Genomic DNA, 26,495 nt, shown 5'->3' with positions numbered 1-26,495 from the left:
GGAATTTGTCAGGTTGCATGGCAAAGGGGAATTCAGATGGAGTAAGGCTGCTAATCAGCTGGCCTGAAGACAGATCACCCTGAATTATCCTCATGAGGCCAGTGTACTCATAAAAATTAGAAGAGGGCGTCAGAAGAGAAACAGAAAGACGGCCGCATGAGGGGTCACTGGACCTCCAGGTAGCCCAGCACTGCTGCCCAGAGGCGGAGATGAGGCCACCAGCCAGGAGGGCAGGTGGCCTCTGGAAACTACAAGAGACAAGGGGATGGATTCTCCCCCAGAGCTCCAGAAGGGAATACAGCCTGCAGACACCTTGATTTTAGCCCCATGAGACCCCTTTTGGACTTCTGACCTACAGAACTGTAAGATATTAAGTGCTTTGTTTTAAGCCACTAAGTATGTAGTAATGTGCTACAGCAGCCAAAATAAAACAACCAGAAAAAGAAAACCACAAGAGGACTTGTTCCAGGTGACACAGCTTAAAAGGAGCAGAGCTGACGTTCAAACCTTACTCCGAAGCCAGTGCCATTGAACGCAGTCCATCCTGTGTCTCAGTAAATTAGTTGTCACCTTAACTGCTTGGCCACCTCACCTTTCGTTGAAAGGTAAGCCAAAGCTAAAAAAGAATGACAGAATCCCCAAGTGCCAGAAACAAAGATAAATCTCAAACACAGGGACAGCCAGATGCATGGCATGTAGCATAGACAGGAATAGAAAGCAAAAAGGGTTAGGAGTCGTGGCAGATACAATGACAAATCTGCTGCCTCCATGACTAGATGTTTGACGTCCCAATACCACCAAGGAGCATCCTGTAAGACTTATAAACATCCGCTAAGACCTGGTTCTGAATGTGGGCTTAGAGAACACATGGAAGCAACTTCAGCACTGCTCAGGAACGGAGGCATAACGAGAGAAAGAGAGAGGCTGAGACAAATCTGAAAATCAAAATTCCAAAACATTTCAGAAAATCTAGTGCTGAGTACAATCTTCAAACAGAAATTATTAAAAGACAATAGTTTAAACAAAAATCTAATTACGTTAGATTTTAATCCATTATGTTAGATTATATTAATATAATTAGATTAGTATAATGAAACCATAACTTCCATTAGAGAAACATACAAAGGTTTGAAACAAAGATGGCCAGAAATGGAGTAAAAACAGATAATTATATCAAAAAAAAGCCCACAGAAAGCTTAGAAATGAAAAATATAGTCACTAACATAAAAAGTCAAAAAACAAAAGAGATGTGAACGCCAGGCTAGAGATGGTCAAAGAACAGATTAGTGGAATGGATGATGGTCCTAGGGAGCTCCCTCAGAAAGCAGCACAAAAAAATAAACAGATAAAACCTATAAATGGCAAGTAACAGCCTTTGAAAACATTGGCACCCAGATAATAGTTTTGGAAGAAGAGAGGAAATACCAGAGGAATGATTATTTGAAGAAATACTTGCTAAGAACTTTCTTAACTTGAATACATGAATTCTTAGATTAAAAACAAATTCCACATGCCCAGCCGAATGAGTAAAACAGATCTATATCTACATACATTATTGTCAAACTGAGAACAAGATGACAAGCCAGTCTTATGATACCAGATTACCTGCAGAGAAGCAGTGGGGAAATTAGACGTCTCCTTGGCAACAATTAGTACCAGAAGAAAGTGAAAGCCTATCTTCAAAGTGCTGAGGAAAAATAACTGGCTGCCTAAAATCTATATCCAGCAAAACTAGCCTCGAGGGGATTCTCAGGAATCAGAGTAGTAAAGAATTCTCCTGGCAGTGCTGGAGACGCAAGAGACACAGGTTCAATCCCCGGGTCAGGAAGATCTGCTAGAGAGGGAAATGGCAACCTACTCCAGTATTCTTGTCTGGAGAATCCCGTGGGCAGAGAAGCCTGATGGGCTACAGTCCGTGAGGTCACAAAGAGACATGACTGAGCACACAGCACACATACTTACACACAAACCAGCATCCAAGAGATGGAAGAAAATACAGGCATTTTAAGACAAAGACTGAGACAGTGTCCTACTCACACCCCTTCAGAGATAAAATTGAAGAGGCTCATGACCTACCTACAACCCCAGGAATTCTTTTTTGGGTATATGCCCCAGAGAAGCTTTCTAATATAAGCTTTCTCATATATATTAAACTTGTGAATTTCAACAGCATTCATAATGACAAAATATTGAAAATCACCTCTAAGTCCGTCAATAGGAGAATTGATAAATAATGTTTATTATAGTCATTTAAGGGCTTCCCAATAACTCACTGGGTAAAGAATCCACCTGCAGTGCAAGAGACACAGGTTCAATCCCTGGGTTGCAAAGATCCCCTGGAGGAGGAAATGGCTTTCTGCTTGGAAGAAAAGCTATAGAAAAGCCTAGACAGCATATTAAAAAGCAGAGATATTACCTTGCCAACAAAGGTCCATCTAGTCAAAGCTATGGTTTTTCCAGTAGTCATGTATGAATGTGAGAGTTGTGTACCATAAAGAAAGCTGAGCACTGAAGAATTGATGCTTTTGAACTGTGGTGTTGGAGAAGACTCTTGAGAGTCCCTTGGACTGCAAGGAGATCCATCCAGTCCATCCTAAAGGAAGTCAGCCTGAATATTCATTGGAAGGACTGATGCTGAAGCCGAAACTCCAATACTTTGGCCACCTGATGCGAAGAACTGACTCATTGGAAAAGACCCTGATACTGGGAAAGATTGAAGGAAGGAGGAGAAGGGGCCGACAGAGGATGAGATGGTTGGATGGCATCACCAACGCAATGGACATGAGTTTGAGCAAGCTCTAGGAGTTGGTGATGGACATGCAGTCCTGGCCTGCTGCAGTCCATGGGGTCACAGTCGGACACCGCTGAGCAACTAAGCATAAACACAAACAATAGTCATTTAATGAAATACGACTTCAGAGTTTGCAAGCCAAAGTGTTTCTCAGATTTCAAATATAAGTGAAGGTTGAGAAACACGTCATTACAGGGCCAGTTGTGATTATTGAGTGCTTTTGGGATCTTTTGGCTCCAGTGTTTCTGTCTTGTTTTCAACAGTCTCCCTCAGAGTGTTTGAAGCCCTCCCAAGGTTCACAGTTGGTCATCAGTCCAGCTGATGGTCTTGTCTGAACCACAGGGAGCTACTCACATTACCAAAAAAACCTCGGTAACTTGGGGTTAGAGCAAGACCCCCAGGAAGTCAGGTGACTTAGTGGGAAGGGCTCTTGGTTTGACCTGGCAAGTAGTCTCTCTGTTAACTCTTTAAGGTGAAAGTTTCAAATAGTGTAGAAATATACAAAACCACTAAGAAAGAACATACCTTAAAAGCCCAGTGTTTAATGGCTGCTTGCCCCCTTCCTTTCAGCAAGCTTGTCTTTATTTTTAAGGGCATACCAGTGAATTCATGTCGTTTTCATATTTTCCTAAACCTCTGTTTGATTTCAGGACTGGTATGCCAAGACCCCTATGGGTAAAAAGCGAGCCTTGGCATTAACAGGAGGTAACAAAGAAAATGAAAAAGACAAAGGAAAGAAGGAGAAGAAAGGGAAAAAGGAGAAAAAGAAAAAGTAATGCCTTTCCGAGGAGCCGGGGATGCGGGTGTCTCTGACTTGACAGAGGAGATTGACCATTGCCCATCTGAAGACCCGCATTGATGCCCCATGCCCATCAGCCTTGCTCCCACTCAGGTCTTCATAGGTTGACCACCAAGTTAGCTGTCCATAACAACCACTTCTACAGCTTGTAACTGTTTCTTAGCCTATGTAAAGTTTGTGTATAAGCCAAACTCACTCTTCACATACTCCACAATCTCTCCACAATCTCTCCACAAGTTGGATACTTCATCTCAACAGTACTAGTTGCCAGATTTAAATGTTGATAGTTAGAAAACATTCTAATTTGACAACTAGTACGTTCAGTATGTCATTGATATGACTAGGTTTGTAGTAATTCATGTATACCATATATTATCTTGCACATATTTTAATAAATTAATTCTTTGCTCTATTCATATACTTTAAATAATGGAATAAAAACTTTTTCTTGAACTGACTCTAATTTGGTTGCTAAAGCTAAAAAAGGATTTTTAAATTAATGATTTCAATCTTCTGACTTTAAAGATGGGGAGGCTGAGACCCAGGGCCACAGAGCTAATATTTGGAACACGGAGGCTGAAGTCGTTGCCTCAGTTCCCAGGTGACTGATCTTTGGAAGCGCTGGAGCACTGGCAGCCCAACAGCTAGATGAAAAGCACAGCATGAAAATGGAGTAGGCACTTCCCCGGCAATCCAGTGGCCCTGGGTTCAATCCCTGGTCGGGGACCTAAGTGCCCGTGAGGTGTAGCCAAAAATAAAATGGGATAAGAATTGTAGAAGAGAAATGCTAAACAAAGAAGTAAAACAAATGCTAAGGAAAAAAAAGAAGTAAAGAATAGAAAGATGAGGGTGAAAGATAAGTTTCAGTTTTGTAAGAACATGAATGCCTACTTGGTAGACGACAGTGAGTGACCCACTTCTAAACTGTGAGAACACAGGGGAAGGAGACAAGCTGAGGTGGGGTAAACGTAATTAAATTTAATTCAAATTAACTGTTGCACAGTGTGGGGCTATGGCACAGAAAGTTCTACAATCTCCTTCTCTATAGACCCAGCTTCGTCTCCAGGCTTTCCCGAGATATTCAATGGGTTAGATCTTTAATGCCCGAAACGGGCAGTGGTTCCCAGGCATCTTCTGGCCATCAGCATAGACCCCTCAGCCTGCGTCTGTACAGGACATGGGCACAGATTAGGAGAGAAAGAGACAGCCCCGGGCCCACATGCACCAAGTCTGCTCTGTACATCTCTGAATCTGTTCTCTCGAACAAACCACTTTTCCAAGTTCACCGCCATAGATTCGCCAAAGGAACCCCGACTTCAGCCGTCAGCCTGTTGGCCCCTTAACCACCCCAGACCATGTCTGGCCAAGGCTCCAAGAGGCCTGAGGGGTGGACAGACTCCCCACTCTGAGCCCAGAGAGCAGGGAAACCTTCATCTCTCCAGGGTGAGTCCCCTCTTTTCACATGTCATGGGAGCAAATCCTTGGTTTTGATCCCAGACGAGAACTTCAAGGCTCTGGGGTTTGGTGTTCATTGCAAATAATAGAATCCAAGTTATAAAGCCATGAGAATCACTACATCATCGTCCACTGGCCAGCTCATCAAACCGTAAGGGATGCATGTTTAATTTATTTTTACTTACTTTTTGGCCACACCATTCAGCATGCAGGATCTTAGTTCCCCAACCAGAAGTCAAACCTGTGCTCCACGCAATGGAAATGCAGATTTTTAACCACTGGGCCACCAGAGAAGCCCCACAATCCATGTTTAAAATCCAAGGTCTTCCTGGGAAAATGATGCAGCCATGTGCTACAACCCCTGTTCTTACCTGATGCAGAGAAATGACAGCCTTGACTGATGGGAGGAAAGGAAAATAAAAGCATGCAGAGGGGGGAAGAAGGAAGGGACTGTGGGAAGGAAGGACAAACAGACACTTCTGAGCTGGGGCCTGAGCTGTTCCTGGGCCTGATGTGACAATTCGCCCCTCCTGAGCATGTTCTTAAGTGAAGGAGACAGTAATGAATGTCATTAACCCTCATTAAAGGAGCTTCTGTGCAATGAAATCTGACTAAAGTGGAATTAAAGCTCTCGGTGGCTCTGCCCTCAGCTTGCCCTGTTTTTGGACCCGGAAGGACTGTGGGCTAACTCAGCATTCTTTTGAGCATGTTCCTGAGACTGTCAGTCCTTAAACAGACACCTCCGTCCAGAGCTAGAAGGTTTAGGACACCCTAACGCTGAGGCTTCCCAGGTGGCAAAGATGCTAAAGAACTCACCTGCCAAACCAGGAGACACGAGTTCGATCCCTGGGTTGGGAAGATCCACTAGCAGAGGAAATGGCAACCCGCTCCAGTATCCTTGCCTGGGGAAGCCCGTGGACAGAGGAGCCTGGTGGCTACAGTGCATGGGGCCTCAAAGAGCAGGATATGACTGAGCACGTCTGCAAAGTTCAAGTGCACAACGCTCGGAAACTATTTTCGAGGTTCTTCCTAATGCTCCATCATGTGTGATATGAAGACAGCAACTGTGGGTGGTGTCACGTGGTTATTTCAAAGAGACACTAGCTTCAGCCACTCCTGACTTTAAGGGGCCCAAGCTACTTTTGGCTTCTGGTGCCCTTGCAGGTCTGAAGATTTTAAGAGAAGCATAGATGATACTAACCCACTCCAGTGTTCTTGCCTGGAGAATCCCAGGGATGGGGGAGCCTGGTGGGCTGCCATCTATGGGGTCACACAGAGTCGGACAAGACTGAAGCGACTTAGCAGCAGCAGCAGTAGCAGCAGATGATACTAACAAGCACAGAGAAACCACAAAAGACCAATGGGTTTGAAACCAAGAGGGCAGCTACTTCAACAGTAAGGTTTGGAAAATCAAAGGGATCTTGACCCAAAATATGTCTCCCTGCACCACGAGGCTTCCCAGGCGGCACTAGTGGGAAAGAACCCACCTGCCAACGCAGGAGGCAAACGAAGGTTTGATCCCTGAATGGAGAAGATCCCCTGGAGAAAGGAATGGCAACCCACTCCAGTATTCTTGCCTGGAGAATCCCATGGACTGGGGAGCCTGGTGGGCTACAGTCCACAGGGTCGCAAAGAGTTGGACACGACTGAGCAACTTGGCACCATGCACTGTTAGAATCACTCATTCACTGATGGGTGGTCCCCTTATCCATCCCCAGCCATTAGAAGACACAGTTGCAGCATGCAGGGATGTGGGGTTCATTCTCCAAGTCTATTACTGAGCACCTTCTATGTGCCAAGATGCTCAAGGGAACGGCTTTGCAGTCTAGTGGGGGAGGGGCCATCAATAAACGACTTATGTACTGCCTACATGGACCCAGATCCGAACAAGGGGTGTGGGAACTGGGGCACCCACCCTAAGACTTAGCGTAAGGGATCCAGCTTAGCAATGATTTCTGGATGGAGAATCTGAGATTCCATGAGTATATGGCAGATCTGTCTGATTGCTTAGCTCTTCAAAACGGCTGCACTTCCTGCCCATATAACTACCTAAGACGGCGTATTGAGGGCCCCTGGCACGTGGAATGCACTCCCTATGGGTTTATCGCCTCATAGACATTTCACAGTGCACTTTGCATATTGGGTTTTGGGGCGATAACCCAGAGCCCAGGAGTCTGCCTCCAGGAGTCCTGGCCTCTGCCCCCCTACTCCACCCTCACACCCACCCCCACCCTCCAACTCCCCCAACCCACACCCACTGAACCGTCCTCAGAAGTCTCTCTCTTCACACAAGGCAGCTCACCCAGGTCCTCCACATGGCAAACGGACAGGGTCTCTCTCTTTTGGCCTAGAGATTAAGCATCTTAGAAATTCTGTCTCCACCATCAATTCTAGAGGTTTAGAGCAAAGGCCTTGACTGACCCCCCACTCTTGCTGGCCCTGTGCCCTCCGCGTCTTCACTGGGCAGGAGTTTGGTCTCTGCCTCGCGCTGCGGTGAGGAGCGATCCCAGCTCTGACCAGTGTGCCCAGCAGAGCCGGGTACCTGGTGAGGTCTCTGTGAACACCACCTGCTCTTCCACAGCAGGTCCCCAGCTTCCTGTGACGACAGTGCAGTGTGGTGATGTGATGGAGGGTTGCCCTGGGACAGCCCTGCCTCCCCAGGGCAAGGGTGTACCTGCAGAAGCCAGGGCCCTCTGCAGGGTCCCCCCACCACCCCCACCCCCAGCCCTTCCCCGTTTCCCTTGTGGGCCTGTCTGGGGTCCGGGAGGCCTCTGTCGCCCCCTCGGGGACACCACGGGCTCATCTCTAGAGCCCCTGGGTAGAGAGATCACTGCTCCAGCCTGTTCACAGGTCTCTCCCAGCCCATCTGGAAGGACATCAGCCAGCATCTGGGAGGAGGGCTGTGGCTTCTTGGAAAGCCCCGTGGTCTGGGCCCGGCTGAGTCCAGACTCACAAGCGAGCTGGGTGACCTTGAGCCAGTCCAACCATACACATCCACACACACACAACACACAACACTGCACACAGAAACACACGAGCCACACACACACATGCGCACACACGTGAACACACAGACAAAACACATGCACGGATACCCACGTATGTACACATCCCACCCCTATGAACCCACGCACACCCGCACACCCACACACCCATGAGCACATGTTCACGTGCACACATGCATGCACACCCCCGTGGCCCCCACTTTCTCAGCAGGGCTGATGGCAGATGCCCCTGACGCCGGCTTCCCTGAGCCTCAGGGCTCCCCCCGAGAGCAGCACAAGAGGGAGGCGTCCCCGCAGGCGCTCCTGGGCCCCGCAGTGTGTTTATGAGCTGCACTGAGCGAGTGCATGGTGAAGACATCCGCCTCCTGATCCCCGTGGGAGGGGGTTGAGGGCTTCCCGCTGCAGCAGGAAAGGCTGACTTGGCCCCCCCCCCCCCCCGCATGGCTCCCCGCTGCACAGGGAGCAGGAAGGGCCGCTCAGAAGAGTGCAGCCACAAAAAACCCAAACCAGACTCCCCGCTCTCCACGCGGAGCTCAGAGAGGTTGTCAGCCTTCCCAAAGTCACAGAGTTGCTCCAGACACCACCAGACCACACCACGACTCGGGGGACGGGGAGGGAAGCTGAACACTGGTGGTGCAGGGCCCTTCCTGGGGGTCCCCAGGGAGCCACATGTGTTTCCTCATCTGTGAAAGACCTGGGGGTGAGACTCATAAACATCCTTCTAGCTCTGAGTTCCTGTTGCCCTTGGGATGGAAGCACTCCAGAGAAGGAGGTGTTAAGCCTTAACCCATGACAGTCATCAGGTCACTGGTGATAAGAAGACTGTGAGCAGGCTCACCCGACTCCTAAACACCTGGGCTCGGACGCATCCCCGAGGGCAGCACCCACAGCATTGCGAGGCAGGGTCCTCTGCCTGCAGCCCAATATTAAGCATCTCTACAGTGAACAGAGCAGCGTGCCGGGGTCAGGGTGGGGGCTACCCCAACAGAAGCAGGCCCAGTGCTGATGAAGAAGATAAACAGCTGGAGTCAGAGCTGCCATGCTCTGCATGTGATTCTCTGAACATCCTGGCTGATTTTATGTCCCAGAATTACAGATTTAGGGCTGGAGCCCTGTCTGGTGAGAGGTCTTCCTCGCCCTGGAGAGCAAGGGCAATATTTATTTACCCCTGCAGAGTCAGACACGACTAAAGTGACTCAGCACAGATGGGCTCTCACCACCTGAAACTGCCTTTAGAGTCTTTCTTCTGAAGGAGAACTTTCCAATAGTCTTTTATCAAAACGTGAACGCTCGTGAGAGGGGATGTGCATTTGGGATTTTGTTGAGTTATGACACAAATACAATAAAGGCACTTTGCTCACCATCCAGGATTTGAAGTGGAGGTGGTGCCAGCACTTTAGAAGCCCACTTGCAGAGATATCCAATCAACAGACAAAGGGATAAAATAATCTATGGTACATATATACAATGAAATGTTGTTGTTCAGTCTGACTCTTTGTGACCCCATGGATTGCAGCACGCCAGGCTCCTCTGTCCTTCACCATCTCCTGGAGTTTGTTCAAACTTATGTCTGTTGAGCCACCAACTCATCACTGACTCAATGGAATATTACTCAGTCATAAAAAAGAAGGAAAGAATGCAATTTGAGGCAGATTATCATACTAAGTGAAGCAAGCCATACAGAGAAAGACAGATATCATATGATACTGCATATTTGTGAAATAAAATAAAAGTACAAATGAACTTATTGGCAAGACAAAAAGAGATTTACAGACATAGAAAACAAACTTATGGTTACCAAAGGGGAATGGGGGAGGAAAGGGACAAATTAGGACCTTGGGATTAACACACACACACTATATATATATATAATAGATAACCAGCAAGGACCTACTGTATAGCACAGGGAATTATATTAATATTGGTAATAAACTATGAGCAAAAAGAATCTGAAAAAGGATATATGTATATAAATAACTGAATTATATCAATATATGTATATATAGCTATGACCAATTCAGACAGCATACTAAAAAGCAGAGACATTACTTGGCCAACAAAGGTCCATCTAGTCAAAGCTATGTCGTCATGTATGGACGTGAGAGTTGGACTGTGAAGAAAGCTGAGCGCCAAAGAATTGATGCTTTTGAACTGTGGTGTTGGAGAAGAGTCTTGAGAGTCCCTTGGACTGCAAGGAGATCCAACCAGTCAATCCTAAAGGAAATCAGTCCTGAATATTCATTGGAAGAACTGATGCTGAAGCTGAAACTCCAACACTTTGGCCACCTGATGCGAAGAACTGACTCCTTGGAAAACAACCTGATGCTGGGAAAGATTGAAGGCAGTAGGAGAAGGGGATGACAGAGGATGAGATGGTTGGATGGCATCACTGACTCAATGGGCAAGTTTGAGTATGCTCCAGGAGTTGGTGATGGACAGGGAGGCTTGGTGTGCTGCAGTCCATGGGGTCGCTGAGTCGGACACAACTGAGTGACTGAACTGAACTGATGTGTATAAATGGGGCTTCCCAGGCGATTCTATCGGTAAAGAACCCTTCTGCCAATGCAGGAGACATGAGAGACTTGGGTTCGATCCCTGGGTCAGGAAGATCCCCTGGAGGAGGAAATGGTAACCCACTCCAATATTCTTGCCTGGAGAATCCCATGGACAGAGAAAACTGGCAGGCTACAGTCCATAGGGTTGCAAAGACTCAGACGCAACTGAAGCAATTTAGTGCATGTATATAAATAACTGAATTACTGTGCCATAAACCTGAAACTAACACAATACTCTAGATCAGCTATACTTCAATAAAAAAAAAATAATAATAAATACAAGAGAAGGAAAAAAAAGGAGAAGCCCACTTGCTGGGCTTCTGCTCTGGGTGTGGCACATGCAGGCCACTTCCAGCAGCATCCACCCAGTGAGATTTGACATTTTCCTCACCAGCCAGGCTGCCGAGTTCATGGGGCTCAGTGGTGGGGAGGTCTCCTCGGGTGGTACCCCAGCAGGGCTGGGCCTGAGCAGAAGCTGGTGCCAACCAGAAACCTCTGTCTCCCCACGGCACACACGGGGGTGCAGGGCTCAGTGCCCAGACCCACACTGGGTCCTAGGGGCTCCCGTGGCTCCCTGAACACAGCAGGTCACCCCGCCAGGTGACCTGCAACAGCCAGAGTGGGGATGACAGCCCCACTAAAGGACAGAATTTACTCCAAGTGGAAACTAATTGATTCTGCCTCAGCAACTTTCCCAATTAGCGAGAATTCTACAACTGAAGGATGAGCTGATGGGGAACCTTAGCTTTATATAAAACAGTTAGCCACAGACTTCAAAGGGTTCTCGAAGGTAAATTTAATTACATCCGCCCCAACCAGACATCCAAAATACCCTCGCATAGCTTTTGTGTGTGTATTTATACTAAGTACAATGCCCACGTCCTGTGACCTTAGTATGTCTCTCTACATCATTGAAAACAGGAGTCCTTTGGAACTGGTTAGAGCAAATTATAATGCCCCCAGCCAAGTGCCTTTTGTTACGCAGCTCATCAAAAGGGGTGCCTGCCTGGCCCTCTGAAAGCTGTGGGACCACTGGGGTTCATTTGAGAACCCTCTACCCCAAGTTGGTCTTGCAAATTATGTCTGCCCTATGCAGAGAGTCTCTTTACTGTCCTCCTGGCATCAAGTGACTTTGAATCTTGCATAATACATGCTCACACATACACAGGGAAGGGATTATTGTGCTGCCAGGATTTAATAGTGTTTATGGTAATGAGCTGAAGGGACGCGGGATGACAGAGGTTTTGTGTTCGTCCCTGGAGCACGATGGTGCCGTGTCCAGTGGCAGGAGAGCGTACGAGCTGTGTGGGCTCGGCCTGCATCTACAAACGGGCCTCTCCCGTCCTCCAAAGGCTCCAGATCTGGACACGGGCGGCGCCCGACCTTGGTGAAGCCCATTCCTGCCCTCTCTGCTGGTCCCGGGAAAAAGAGGCACGATCAGTCAGCTGACACTAAGATGACAACCTGACCACACAGGTTTCTACTGCGGCTTCGTGGGCTTGGCTCCCGAGGCTGGGCGGTGAGCTTGCTGCAGGCCAGCACCAAGGGGTGCTCCACCCCAGACCCTCAGCTCTGTGGAAGGTGGACCCAGCCTCTCTCCCACTAGTAAGGAACTGAACTGGGACAGGCACCCCTGTGCGGACGGCAGCTGAGAGCTCGCCACACCTGCAGAGACTAGCATCGCTTCTCCGATGGCCATGACAGCCAGGGCTCTGTGCAAAGCCAGCCCCGAAGAACCAGACACTCAGCTCAAGGCTTCTGTCCCCGATGAGGATGGAGACCGATCCCATTCTTCAAGGAGTGCACTGAGAGTTTGATGAAGAGCTGGACCAGTCAGGTGCCTGCCCAGGGATCCAGCTGAAGGGACTCCAGAACAACCCTGGGACCACAGTGCCCTCAAGTGGAGCGTGGCCCGCACTGCTCTTGGTCAGTTTGGGGCAGGGAACGTGCTCTGTTAAGCCCAGGCCATGCCGGAAATCTCTTATTCTAAATGTAAAGGCATGTATCTTGAGTACATGTGAATAAGTATCATACGTATAAGTATCATACCTAAGAATAAGTATCTTTGTTTACTAATAGAATGCAGGCTATTCTGCCATCTCCAATAAGCAAATGTACAAATATTCAAGGAATGCCCCCTTTTTTTTTGCCTGCTTGGGTGACTGCCACTCCTCAGCCTGTCCCTGCCATCTCATCTATTCTGCAGACATTCACAGGAAACGTCCATCACGCGGTGGTCCCTTCCTGGGGACTGTGGAACATTTCGGGGACAGAGAAGTACGTGTGGAAAAGGGAGGGAAGAATGACCATGAGTGAGGAGAGCTGATTACTGAGCCGGCAATTCCTTTGGAACTACTCCGTGCATGGCACAGGCTGCTACTGACCTCATGATGAAGGTGGTTCTCAAGGGTGAGCTGACTGAGCACTGGATGGACTTGGGCCAAAGGCGGATCCTGGCCACGGGGGACAACGCAGAGTGTGAGGCTGCTGTGCAACAGAGGGTCTCAGCTGACTGCCCAGTGCTGTGGTCCCAGCCGAGCCCTCACCTGGCCGATAGGAAACTGTGCAAGTAAGATTCCGAAGTCCTACTTGTGTGTTTTCAGCGGGTCTTCAGTCACTAACTTCTTCTACTCGATCACTACTGTTGGCCAGAGTCTGCCCAGGAGGACCATGCGTGCATGCTAAGTTGCTTCAGTCATGTCCAACTCTTTGCAACCCTATGGACTCTAGCCCACCAGGCTCCTCTGTCCATGGGATTCTCCAGGCAAGAATACTGACTGGAGTGTGTTGCCATGCCCTCCTCCAGGGGATCTTCCGAACCCAGGGATCAAACCCCTGTCTGTTATGTCTACCTGTATTGGCAAGCAAGTTCTTTACCACTTACCGCCACCTGGGAAGCCCCATGGGAGGACCATGACTTTCGCTTAAAAGATGGGCCTGGAAGACTGCTGCTGGCCATCCCCCCTGCAACCAAAGGACATGTTCTTTATCTCAGCAGTAGTAGCACATCAGCTGGCTGCAGCTGACCATCTGGGCCACAACAATGCTACCACGACAAATATCATCTCAAGCATAGCTTTGTTCGGTGCCTCGTCTGTTTCTGCTGGATGGATTCTCAAAAGTGGCCCAGCTGGGTCAACGTTTCATGCACACAGAAAGTTGGAAGGATAAAGTAGCGGGGAGTGAAAATCATAGACTACGAGGCTGTGGCCTCCTGCCAGCCCTCCAGGGGTACCCTGGGTCATGGACTCCTCAGCAGAGGATACCCGTCCATCATTTCTGCCATCCTGGAAACTGGCCAAGGACAGGTGGGAGCAACACTGGGAGAGCCAGGCCCTGTTGGAGACATCTGAAGGATCGTGTCTGCAGACGCCTTCGGAGAGGCCCCCGTTCCGCCCTGGCTCCACCCTCTCCGGGCTCTCACCAATGGGCCCCAGTTCCGCCCTGGCTCCACCCTCTCGGGGCTCACTCACCAATGGGCCCCAGTTCCGCCCTGGCTCCACCCTCTCCGGGGCTCACTCACCAATGGGAAAGCAGGCAGGCCATGATGCTTGTGCTGTGATGTGTAAAAAGGCCCCCAGTCCCTCCTACCACACCGGACATAAAGGGAAAGAGGAAGGGGCAAGGAAGTCGTGGTCAGGAAAGGGTTGAAATAAACTCCCATTACCTTCATCAGAAGGACTAATGCTAAAGCTGAAGCTCCAATACTTTGGCCACCTGATGCGAAGAACTGACTCATTGGAAAAGACCCTGATGCTGGGAAAGATTGAGGGCAGGAGGAGAAGGGGACGACAGAGGATGAGATGGTTGGATGGCATCACCGACTCAATGGACATGAGTTTGAGTAAACTCCGGGAGATGGTGATAGACAGGGAAGCCTGGCATGCTGTAGTTCATGGGGTCACAAAGAGTCAAACGCAACTAAGCCACTGAACAACAACAACCTTGACAGCAAGGAAAGCGCTTCACTCAGACTCCCATTCCCTGTATTCTCTGGCGAGATGGACATCTCTGAGAGGCGGTTCCCTAGAAGTTGCCACAGGGCACTGGGTGTCCTGCTTGTGATGGTCACTGAGGACAGCATTGCCCCCTGCTGAGCAGGATCTCTGACAAACACCTGAATTTGCATCAAAATGAGGCACTGAGTAGGGAGGGGAAAGGGGAGCTGCTAATCAACAGATGTAAAGTTTCAATGAAGCAACATGAATAAGCTCTAGAGACCAGGTGCACAGCATCCTCCCCACAGTCAACAAGACTCTGCGCATGTGAGCAGCATCAGTCCTGCCCGACTCTGTGCGACCCCATGGAGTGCAGCCTGCCACGCTCCTCTGTCTATGGGGCTCTCCAGTCTCGAATACTGGAGTGGGTTGCCATGCTTCCCTCCAGGGGATCTTCCCGACCCGGGGATTGAACCTGCATCTCTTGTGTCTCCTGCATTGGCAGGAAGATTCTTTACCACTGAACCTCCTGGGAAGCCCAAGGAGACTCTGTTGTCTGCTTAAAAAGGGTAGATCCCAAGTGTTCTTACAACAATGAAACAAATTTGTTTTAAAAAATGAGGTGATGGTGGGAGGACTTTCAAACTATCCATACAAGAGGTAAGAAGTCACCATTTGACAGTGCTCTGCAAGGTTTCAAAATATGTTCGAGGATAGCCTTTTAGAGGGAGCCCCTCAAAAGCAGTGGAGCTGGTTGTACAGTGCAGCCGGCTCAAGGGGCAGAGACCGACAGTAACCAGTCTCTGCCTGTACCCACTCCTACCTCCTGGATGGTGCTCTACCCTCCCACATGCTCCATAACTGGGGATCACAGGATGCAGAGGAGATGCTTGAAACGGGTGCTGTATTGGGGCCATCCCCATGCAAGACACAGAAGAGGCAGATCTTTGGCACAGAGAATCCAGGAATGGATGAATCCATCTAAATGTCTCCCCTTAAGTCCAGACACTCTAAGGACGGCCCTGCTTCCAGTGGGCAACATGGGGTGCACAAGGTGGGGAGAAGATAAGACCCATCTCTGAGGACAGAAGACTGACAATCAAGTGCAGACTCCACTGCAAGCCCACTCTCCGGTCCCCCCTAAGGATGCCCCCACCTTACCACAGAGGCATGAGCTGTAATGGAGAAAAATGGAGTGCTGGATGGGAGGAGGTTATGCACTGAGGAAAGGGGCGTAACTGGTTTTAACTTCTCTGATCATTTACACACAGAGAAATAGTCGTGAGTGAAGACTGCAAAGACCCAACATTTCAAGAAATGTGATATTAACCAGACAGGCTTAATAGTCAAACGGATTTGGCGAAAATGCAAACAAGTGGAAAACCTGACATCTCCTCCTTTTCCTTCTCTCCTTTTCAGAACTGAGGAGGACTTCCCCGGTGGTACAGTGGATGAGAGCCCACCTACCAATGTAGGTGACGTGCGTTTGATCCCTGATCCGGGAAGATTCCGCTAAGCCCATGCGCCGCAGCTGCTGAAGCCAGCACACTCTAGAGCCCTTGAGCCACATCTGCTAAGCCCAAGCGCAGCCACCGCGGAAGCCCATGCACCCTGGAGCCTGTGCTCCCCGACAAGAGATGCTGCGGCTGCCACGAGAAGCCGGTTCACCGCAACCAGAGAGAAGCTCCTGCTCTCCACAACTAGAGAAAGCCTGCGCGCAGCCACGAAGACCCAGCACCACCAAAGATAAATAAAGATAAAATAAATATTTTAAAAACTGTTTCTTTAAAACAAAAAAGAACTGAGGATTCAACAAGCCTTGCCCAAAACTAAATAAATCTGTGTTTGCCCATTGTTTTCTCCTTGCCTTGGCCAATTACATTAGAGTATGAGTGTTACCTTATCAAACCATCATCACTGTCGTATCCAGATGTACGTGAACAGGCACACACGTCCCCGCTGACGTACTTAATTGGGAAATGCTAAATCCTAATGACTTCCATCGACCGTGGAGGAGAGAGCGAAGGTCCCTTGAATAGAATGCATCTTTCAAAGCCTTCCTTCCTGTTGCCTTGGTGAATCCATGTGGAATGGAGATTGTCCTGGTGATAAGAGGAAGCCAAACCGAGAGAATGGGGGAGACGGTATATTGGGGCCAATAAACTCTCCTTGAAAGTTGGTTTCTTGGAGACAAGCTGGGTACACTATGGTGCTTTCAGCCAGCTCTCCTGCTGGCATTATTAGGTCCATAAACTCTCCTAAGATTCTATGAGCCAAATGGCCTCTCTCCCCGCACAATACCCTCAAGCCCAGGCCCCGACTTCCGTGAAGGGGAGGGATGCTGGCAGCTGAAATGCGATGCTGCGGTCACATGGCCACCTCTAGGATGCCTTAGGGCAGCTGGAGGTCAATAAAATGTCTTGGAATCCTGCCCGCCAGACCCCATCTATGCCTGTGGTCCCTGGGACTTTAGTGAGAACACAGCTTGTAAGATGGGGAGAAGGCCCACTGCACAAAACAGATGCCTGTTAACTAGGAAGTGTTCACAGCGGACCACAGCGGAGTTGCGAGGTATTTATGCAGTCAGGAAACAGACCACCAGGGAGGGAAGGGAAGGAGGAGGAGCAGCGGTGGGTCCCCAATGCGGCCTAAAAGGAAAAAAGCACGAATGACCCAGCTCGATCTTAAAGAGCCTGCCGGGGGCGCCAGGACCCACCAGGGCTCCCGGCAGAACCTGGGTGCAGTGTTGTCTGTGGATCTTCACCTGCAGCTCGGAGCTCCTGCCGTGACTGTACCGATATGCATCCCTGAGCAGCCCCTCTCCCTATCGGATATGCCCTTGAATCTCCCGGGGATCTTGTTAATATGCAGATTCCTTATCCCTGGGTCAGGATTGGGGGTCCAAGATTCTGCATTTCTGAGAAATGGCAACCCACTCCAGTACTCTTGCCTGGAAAAGTCCATGGACTGAGGAGCCTGGTAGGCTACAGTTCAAGGGGTCGCAAAGAGTCGGACACGACTAAGCGACTTTTTCTTTCTTTCTTCCTCCCTTCCTCCCTCCCTCCCTCCCTTCCTTCCTCCCTCCCTCCCTTCCTTCCTTCCTTCCTTCCTCCTCCTTCCTTCCTCCCTCTCTCCCTCCCTCCCTTCCTCCCTCCTCCTTCTTTCCTTCCTTCCTCCTCCTTCCTTCCTCCTCCTCCCTCCCTCCCTCCCTTCCTTCCTCCTCCTTCCTTCCTCCCTCCCTCCCTCCCTCCCTACCTCCCTCCCTTCCTCCTTCCTCCCTCCCTTCCTCCCTCCCTCCCTTCCTCCCTCTCTCCCTCCCTCCCTCCCTCCCTCCCTCCCTCCCTTCCTTTCTTTCTCTTTTTCTCAGATGATATTGATGCCGCTGGTCCCTGAACACTTTATTAGGAAGAGAGCATCTTGGGCCCCACCCCAGGCCTAGGGAATCAGAGTCTGCATCTCTTCACATCCCCAGGGGACTCACATGCACATACAATTTTAGAAGTTCTGTTCTAGACACTACTTACACATCGGAAATCAGAACAAGGGCATCAGAGAACTTCACACCCGAGAGCCATGCTTGGTACCCATGAAATGAGCCAAAGTAGGGAGCATGTGAAGCCATCACCTTTGACTTTCTGCTGTCAGGGAGCAACTCCATCACAACGACAGATGCCGCCAGACTGAACACCTGGCAGGTATTGCTTGCATAAAGGAAAAGACAGAAAAGCATTTCAAAAGTTTACCCACTGATAGAAAAATGTAAGTATTACCAGCAAAAGGAACCATTAAATGAGTAAGAAATGAAAGTTGATCTATGCTTTATCTAAAGAAAGAAAAACAAAAAGCAAAAAACAAAAAGAAGAAGAAGAAAAGAACACAGAGCAGGGAAGAAGACCCCAGTACAAGCTCAGTTTTGCCACTAACGGGTGCGTACACACCTTCGGATTTCCCGGTGGTTCAGTGGTAAAGAATTCACCTGCCAATGCAGGAGACACAGGAGACTCAAGTTTGATCCCTGTGTCGGGAAGCTCCCCTGGAGGAGGGCATGGCAACCCACTCCAGTGTTCTTGCCTGGAGCATCCCATGGACAGAGGAGCTTGGTGGGCTGCAGTCCGCGGGGTCGCCCAGAGTCGGGCATGCCTGAGTGACTGAGCATGAGCACAGGCCTTTGGTGAGACTCGATCTGCCCAAACTTCAGTCTGTTTGTCCCTAAAACTGGGCATCTGTGTCCACAACTCATTCCCAGTTCTAAGAATCTAAGCTTTCAAAATCGAAGCTTTACATTTTGATGCTTTGCTGTGATTTTCAGGGTAGACTTAAACAGATGCATTTCAAATATCGTTTTTGGAAAAAGTGTGAACTGGAAAGACAACCAAAGAATGTAAGAAAATACTTGTAATGAGGTTTTTTTCAGTTGGGGCTTATCCAAAAAGAGTTGCTATGAATATTTGTGTACAGATTTTTTTGTGTGAACATAAATTTTCATTCTCCAGAATAAATGCCCAGGAGTAAAATTTCTGGGTCTGTGAAAATCCCGTGTTTAGTTTCATAAGAAATTGCCCAGCTATTTTCTGGAGCAGCAGTACCCTGCTGCGTCCTCAGCAGCGACTGGGGAGGGATCCAGTTCCTCCGCGTCCTCCTCAACACCTGGTCTTGTCGCTCTTTTACTTTAACCCTTCTGATAGATTCTGCAGAGATATCTCGTTGTCATTTGCATTTGCATTTCCCTGATGGCTACTGATGCTGAACATCTTTTTTTGTGCTTACTTGTCATCTGGATTCAGAGAAATATCTCTTTGTGTCTTTTGCCCACTTTCCCTCCTTTTAACTGAATTTGACTACTAAAAAGCTCTGTGCTGCTCTTAGAAGAATAAGAAACATGTATCCCTGCCAGAAAAAAAAAAAAAAAAACAAGAGACATGCATCCTCAGACATTCACGGAAAGACCTGCAGAAACGACCATGAAAAGCAGTTGAACTTATTAAACAGTCATTGTCGAGAAGAGCATTCCGAAGGCGGAAGCCAAAGTCTCAGTGGTTCCTGCCAGATTTCAGAAGGCTCCAGAAGAATATTTCTGTACGATGCTCTTCAACAAGTTAGCATGTGTTCTTATTTGGGCGGTGTGTGTAGGGTGGGGTGGTGCGAGGAGGGGCGTGTTCATAATTAGGCTAACGTGTCCTAGAGCCTCCATCAGAATTCCGACCACATTCTAATACCCAGTGCTGATTCTAATACCTGGTGCTGTGAGCAGCGTGCTAAGATTCTATTTTGGTGGAAAACAGACATTAGGGAGCCCTGGTTTACCATTTTCCAGGCCACAATCGTTTCTTCTCTGCTCTGTGTTGCAGCATTCTGGACGATGCCTGGGCATTCCAGAAAGGAAACAGGCTGGCATTGCTTTCTTTCAGAGAAACCCCAGGGCTGGGAGCAGGAACTCCTGCAGCCCCTCGGAGCAGGGGCAGGGGGCCCACAGTGAACGCAGGTCACGGGGCAGCTCATGGCATGGCACCCTCATCCTTAGCCTCACTCTTCACAGCAGCCGCAGAGGTGGCAACCACCCAAGTGCCCAGCGGTGGATAAAGGGATAAACAAAATGCAGTCCGTACACAATTCAGGTTTGGAAAGGAAGGGGATCCTGACAGAGGCTGCAACACACATGAACCTTGAAGACGTTAAGGTGAGTGAAGCAGTCAGTCATCAAAGGACAAACAGTGTGTGATCCCACTTGTGTGAGGTCCCTGGAGGAGGCAAAGCCACAGAGACAGCGAGGAGGAGGGTGGCTGCCTAGGGCTGGGGGAACGAGCATGGGAAGCTGGCGTTTGATGGGGACAGAGCTTCGGTTTGGGAAGAGGAAAAAATGCCCTCGAGAGGATGGTGGTGATGGTTGCCCAATGATGTGCGTGTACTTAAAGCCACTGAACTACACGTCTGTGTGTGTTAGTCACTCAGTCATGTCTGACTCTTCGCAAACTACACGTTTAGAAATGGTTAAAATGGCAGATTTCATGTTATGTATATATTCCCACAGAATTCCCTGGTGGTCCAGTGGTTAGGACTTAGTGCTTTCACTGCTCTGGGCCCAGGTTCAATCCCTGGTCAGGGAACTAGGATCTCACTTATTTATTTTTAGGGGGGCTCCAAAATCACTGCAGATAGTGACTGTAGCCATGAAATTAAAAGATGCTTGCTCCTTGGAAGAAAAGTTATGACCAACCTAGACAGGATATTAAAAAGCAGAGACATTACTTTGCCAACAAAGGTCTGTCTAGTCAAAGCTATGGTTTTTCCAGTAGTCATGTATGGAAGAGAGAGTTGGACTATAAAGAAAACTGAGTGCTGAAAAATTGATGTTTTTGAACTGTGGTATTGGAGAAGACTCTTGAGAGTCCCTTGGACTGCAACCAGTCCATCCTAAAGGAAATCAGTCCTGAATATGCATTGGAAGGACTGATGCTGAAGCTGAAACTCCAGTACTTTGGCCACTGATGTGAAGACCCTGATGCTGGGAAAGATTGAAGGCAGGAGGAGAAGGGGCCAACAGAGGATGAGATGGTTGGATGGCATCACCGACTCAAAGGACTTGAGTTTGAGCAAGCTCCAGGAGATGGTGATGGACAGGGAGGCCTGGCGTGCTGCAGTCCATGGGGTCGCAGAGTCAGACAAGACTGAGTGACTGAACTGAGCTGATATATTCCTACAATTTTTTAGAAAAGAAAAGGTGGGTTCTTCACGTTCAGACTCACATTGATCTCATCTTGGACAAGTGACTGTCCAGGTCTGCTCAGAAGCAGCCTGGTTCTGATTCCCCAAACCTCCAGGAAAGAATAAAGTGTAACAGCCTGGCAGCCGGTTCTCATTGCCTTAGGAAGCCAAGATGCCTTCCTGTTTGCCAGCAGCAGGGGCCGGCTTGATCAGACCCACTGGCAACCCTCCTCTGCCCTTCAAAGCAGAAGGAAAAATCGGCTTTAGAGTAGGAATTTAATGGAAATTCAGGTCTTGTTGGCAGATGAGAGATTTGATGAATTTTTCCTTATCTTCCCCATGCTTGATGGACTTAGCCTTGGGGGATTCTAAGCATTAACTTGGTTCAGATATCAAAGGCTTCCAAGCAGGAATGGACCCTGGAGATGGTTTAATCCAAGCCCAGCTGGGGAAAGAGACTGCACAGGACAGCAGGAAAGGACAGGCCCAGGCCACTGCCCTCTGACCTCCATCCACATGTGGGCTTTTTGTGCTTCTTTTATCACACCATCTAGACACCCAGTGACGGTCTTTATTACAGTCAAAGACCCCTGGGAGGAAACACCTGACTTCTCACCTGTGTCAGGCATGAGCACGCGTGCTCAGTCGTGTCTGACTCCCTGCAACCCCATGGACTGTATCACGCCAGGCAAGAAACACTGGAGTGGGTTGCCATTTCCTCCTCCAGGGAATCTTCCCAACCCAGTGGTCGAACCTGAGTCTCGTGCATTGGAGGCGGATTCTTTACCACGGGGCCGCCTGGGAAGCCCCTGTGTGCTGCTGCTGCTACTGCTGAGTCACTTCAGTCGTGTCCGACTCTGTGCAACCCCAGAGACGGCAGCCCACCAGGCTCCCCCGTCCCTGGGATTCTCCAGGCAAGAACACTGGAGTGGGTTGCCATTTCCTTCTCCAATGCCTGAAAGTGAAAAGTGAAAGTGAAGTCGCTCAGTGGTGTCCGACTCTTAGCGACCCCATGGACTGCAGCCCACCAGGCTCCTCGGTCCATGGGATTTTCCAGGCAAGAGTACTGGAGTGGGGTGCCATTGCCTTCTCCGGCCCCTATGTGAGCTGTCAGCAAATAGATCCATCGTCCTCTGCAGGCAAGGGGGAGAAAGTCCTGCCCTCACAAAGGTCGTGCCCGCAGTCACAGCGTTCTGATGCTGTACCCTTGGCACGCCACATTGACAGCTCACCGGACGACCATCACTAATCACAACAGGAACGCTGACTGTGTCCCTGCCACGGCCACACTGTTCACGTATCAGTGCTGTGCTGCTCCCATCTGACGGACTAGACAACTGAGGCCCAGAAAAATCAATGAACTCCCAAGGCACGCTGCTGGAAGGTGCTGACCCAGACCAGCTGCAAACTGAGACGGCAAGGGTTCTGCCCAAGCTCAAGGGCTCTGAATGTAAACCCCAGCTCTCGGTGGTCTCAGCTCTTTGTTTACAAATGGACATAGAGTGTGCTGCAGGCAGTGACCCATCACCATCTCAGGAGTGTATCCTACCCCCTCAGCTCCAAGTGCTCTGAGCCCCCGAGGGAGTGGACCAGGCGGAGGGTCAGCTGCTGCCCCCTGCTGGGCGGCCTGGGCTCAGCAGCCATTTGCTGGGGGGGGCGGGGGCGGGGGGGGGAGTGCAGGGAGGAGGGTGGGTCCTGGGAGAGAAAGCCCCTGTGGGAGTTCTGTGAGTGGCCAGTGCGGAAAGGTCACCTCTCCACCCCTCTCCCCTCCGCTGGTCCTCCTCCCACCAGGGAATGGATGGAGGAGCTGTGAGCTGGTTTCTCAGCATCTAAGACAGCCTCAACCAGCTCCCCTGGGGTGGCCCGTGCTGGTCAATGAGCCCTAGCTCTCTCTTTCGTCCGGGGGAGGGCTTCCAACTTCGCCCCAAGTCTGGTGGGGGCCGAGGGGGCAGCCGTACCAGGCCCTCAGCCCCGACACACACACACACCTCCCTTCAAGTTTGTGGCCTGAAGTGTATGCAGTTCAAATGGGACACGCCTGTCCATTGACCAAGGCAGTCGACCTCTTGGGACTCCCCGTGGGGGGCTGTCCTGAGCCAGACCTGGGAAGCGAGGCACTCCCTGTGAGCTTTAGATGGTGAAACGAGTCGCTTGCTTCCGCCTTACTGAGACACAGAATTGTGGTGAGCTGCCAAGCTGTCTTCTAGCTGGTTTTAGACTCCGTGGCCTTTAAGCTACACCAAGTTGCCGTACATCATGCAAAGCTAGTCTGCAGCAGCGGGTCGGGGCTGGTGAGGAAGTGTTTGTTTGTTTGTTTGTTTGTTTTGTTTTTAAATTAAAATTAATTTTTAATTCATATTTGGGGGGAAGTGAAAACGTTCCATGTCTCAGCTGTGGTGCAGGGACGTGACTGAATACATCTGTCAAAACTTAGTGATAGGGACTTGCCTGGTGGCTCAGTGATGAGGAATCCACCTGCTAATGCAGGGGACACAGGTTCGACCTCTGGTCGGGGAAGATCCCACATGCTGCAGAGGAACTAAGCCTGTGCCCCTCAACTACTGAGCCTGTGCTCTAGAGCCCGAGAGCCGCAACTCCTGAAGCCCACGCACCCTAGAGCCTGTACCCTGCAACAGGAGAAGGCACAGCAATGAGAAGGCCATGCACTGCAACTACAGAAAAACCCACGCAGCAACAAAGACACAGCAGAGCCCAAAATAAATGTATAAATTATTTTTTAAAACTTAATTATACCTAAAGAAAAGTTGAGTTAAAAAAAAAAATATCTCCTGGAGGGCAGTTTCCTCTTTCATGGAAGGTTGACCGATTCATGCTCCCTGGTTCTGTGTGAATCCCCAGATGGAAACCTGGTTACCTGGCAACACCTTTTGCAATTCACTCCGGTGCTGATTTAGCAAACTTTGTGGGCTGTGTGGGCTTCCCTTGCGGCTCAGCTGGTAAAGAATCCGCTTTACCATTGAAATCCATTTACTGTTTAAAGAATGGCTGTGTGCTCATTGCCAGCCTCCAGGTACCAAAGTGCCCCAAAGGTGGAATGCACTAGATCAAGGATGACTTCTCAGCTCATGGCTCCACCCCCAGGCGGCATCTCCTCCCTCCAGGAGGCCTCAAGGCACCTTTCCCATCAGTCAACCTTGTCTTCCTGTTTTCCTCCTTGTCTTCTTGCCCCAGATGTCTGGTCCTTGACTTGTCTTCCCTGTTATCATTCACTCCCTGGATAATATCCCACTTGAAGGCCCCAAATATCTTCCAATGCTGAGGACTCCTGCTTACCTGTCTCTTGCCTGGATCTTTTCCTCAGGCTAAAGACAGCGGATGTATCTCCACCTGCCAACTCAACATCCTCTTTGGAAATGCAACTCAAACTTAACAAGTCCAAAATCAAACTCTGATTTCCCCTCCCCCAAAACCTGTTCCTCCCCAGGTCTCCCCCAGCTCAGAGCCTGGGAATGCCATCCTTTCATCGCTCAGCTTCCAAAATCATCCTTGGCTCCCTCTTCCTCTCCCTGGCCATCAGGAAATCCTGACTCTTTAGTCTTCAAAATATACCCAGAGTCCACCTTCCTCTCATCTCATCCATGGCTACTGCCCTGGACCAATGCATCAGTGTTCACCTGAACTGCTGTGATAGCTTTCTGGTTCTACCCTTGTCCCCTGAAGCCCGCCCTGAGCACCGCAGCTCAGGCAGGTTGGTCCCTCTGCTCCAGTAAGTTCCCACCCCCCTGAGCAGAAGGTCCAGGGTCCTGACAATGACCATTAGACCCTTGTATAACTTAGCCCAATCTGCACCCGGTTCTTCTCCAGCCCGGTGGCAGCCTGGCTCTTTCCAGACACACCTCATGTATTCTTCGCTCAGGGGCTTTGCACCTGCTGTTCTGTTAGCCTGGGATACTCTGTGCTCCAGTATCTCCCTTCCCTCCGTGTTTGCTGACCCTCATCTTGGACCCAGTGCCTAGATGTGTAACTAAGTTGCCTTATAAAGCCTTATAAACCATCATATAAAGCCTAGAGAGGCGAGATTAGGTGGTTTTACTGTCTCCACTCTCCACCCACCGATGGTGTCAGGAAAGAGAAAAGACACAGAACACAGACTTGTCCAATGTGAGAAGTCTCTGTTTCACCTGACCCCCACAGGTAGGTGGCCCCAAACTCAGGGGCGATGGACTCCCACTCAGGGAGAGTTGCCCTCAGGGACGGGTGGTGGGGGTCCCTGTAACCCCAGGCCATCTGGCAAGGTCCCGGGAGAGTGAGCCCTCCCTCTCTCCTTCTTCCCAGCCACACGTTCTTCCCCCAAGTGACGATGCTGTCTGCTGCCAGGGCAGGCGAGGCGATGGCATGACCCGGGCTTATGGATCCGCCCCACAGCCCATCCGTCTGAGGGCAGACGACAGCGCTGCAGAGCCACGTGTTCTCACACACCCGGGCTGCTCGGCCACGTCTGCGTGTAACCAACATCCCCTGTTTTCTGTGTCCCTCTCTGGATTCCTCCCAACTTTCCCCTCGGGATGGTCTGAACCCCCCACAGAGGCTCAACACCGCTGCTCACGTTGTCTGCCAGGTCATACATGGACATCCACCTCCCTGAGTGTCCTGGACAACCTTGCTGAGTGCCTGGAAATTCTTCCCAGTGATTCTGGGCTTCTCTGTTAACTCTAGACTCAGAGGTCACCGAACCCTTCTGGATTCTACTCCAGCTGGACCCTGGGGAGGGCTGAGGGCGCCAAACCAAGAAGCAATCACCGCCGGAGAATGTAGTCCGCGTCCAGGACCATCGAGCTCCGGGATGGCAAATGGGGGTACGGGAGACCCGGGGAACGGCCTGCTCTTCTTGAGTAGCTGCTGCTGCTGCTGCTGCTAAGTCGCTTCAGTCGTTTCCAACTCTGTGCGACCCCATAGACGGCAGCCCACCAGGCTCCCATCCCTGGAATTCTCCAGGCAAGAACACTGGAGTGGGTTGCCATTTCCTTCTCCAATGCATGAAAGCGAAAAGTGAAAGTGAAGTCGCTTAGTCGTGTCTGACTCTTTGAGACCCCGTGGACTGCAGCCCACCAGGCTCCTCCGTCCATGGCAAGAGTGCTGGAGTGGGTGCCGTTGCCTTCTCCACTCGTACTCTTGAGCAGGAACGACAGCTGATGCTGATTGTTGACTTGCAGTTGCTTCCCCGCCTCCCTCCTCCCCTCTTGCCACCAACGGAGAGGGAGCTTCAAGCCAGAATACATTTGAATGGCA

General features: G+C 50.0%; 1 protein-coding gene and 1 non-coding gene across 3 annotated transcripts in view; both read left to right on the top strand.

The window, feature by feature from the left end:
- IQCA1 (IQ motif containing with AAA domain 1) overlaps positions 1-4,047 on the top strand; it is a 188,419-nt gene extending 184,372 nt beyond the window's left edge. For both annotated transcript variants that reach the window (XM_070786938.1, XM_070786937.1), the window contains exon 19: positions 3,442-4,047. In XM_070786938.1, coding sequence (XP_070643039.1) covers positions 3,442-3,567 — 126 coding nt within the window. In that variant the 3' untranslated portion in view covers positions 3,568-4,047. The remainder of the gene's footprint in view (positions 1-3,441) is intronic.
- A 16,527-nt stretch (positions 4,048-20,574) lies between these two features.
- On the top strand, positions 20,575-20,647 carry TRNAE-UUC (transfer RNA glutamic acid (anticodon UUC)). The gene has a single exon. It is a non-coding gene; the product is annotated as a tRNA-Glu (tRNA).
- Positions 20,648-26,495: the final 5,848 nt, after the last annotated feature.

This window comes from Bos indicus, chromosome 3, assembly GCF_029378745.1.
Source record: "Bos indicus isolate NIAB-ARS_2022 breed Sahiwal x Tharparkar chromosome 3, NIAB-ARS_B.indTharparkar_mat_pri_1.0, whole genome shotgun sequence".
Lineage (NCBI taxonomy): Eukaryota > Metazoa > Chordata > Mammalia > Artiodactyla > Bovidae > Bos > Bos indicus.
This window is presented reverse-complemented; position numbering and strand designations above follow the sequence as displayed.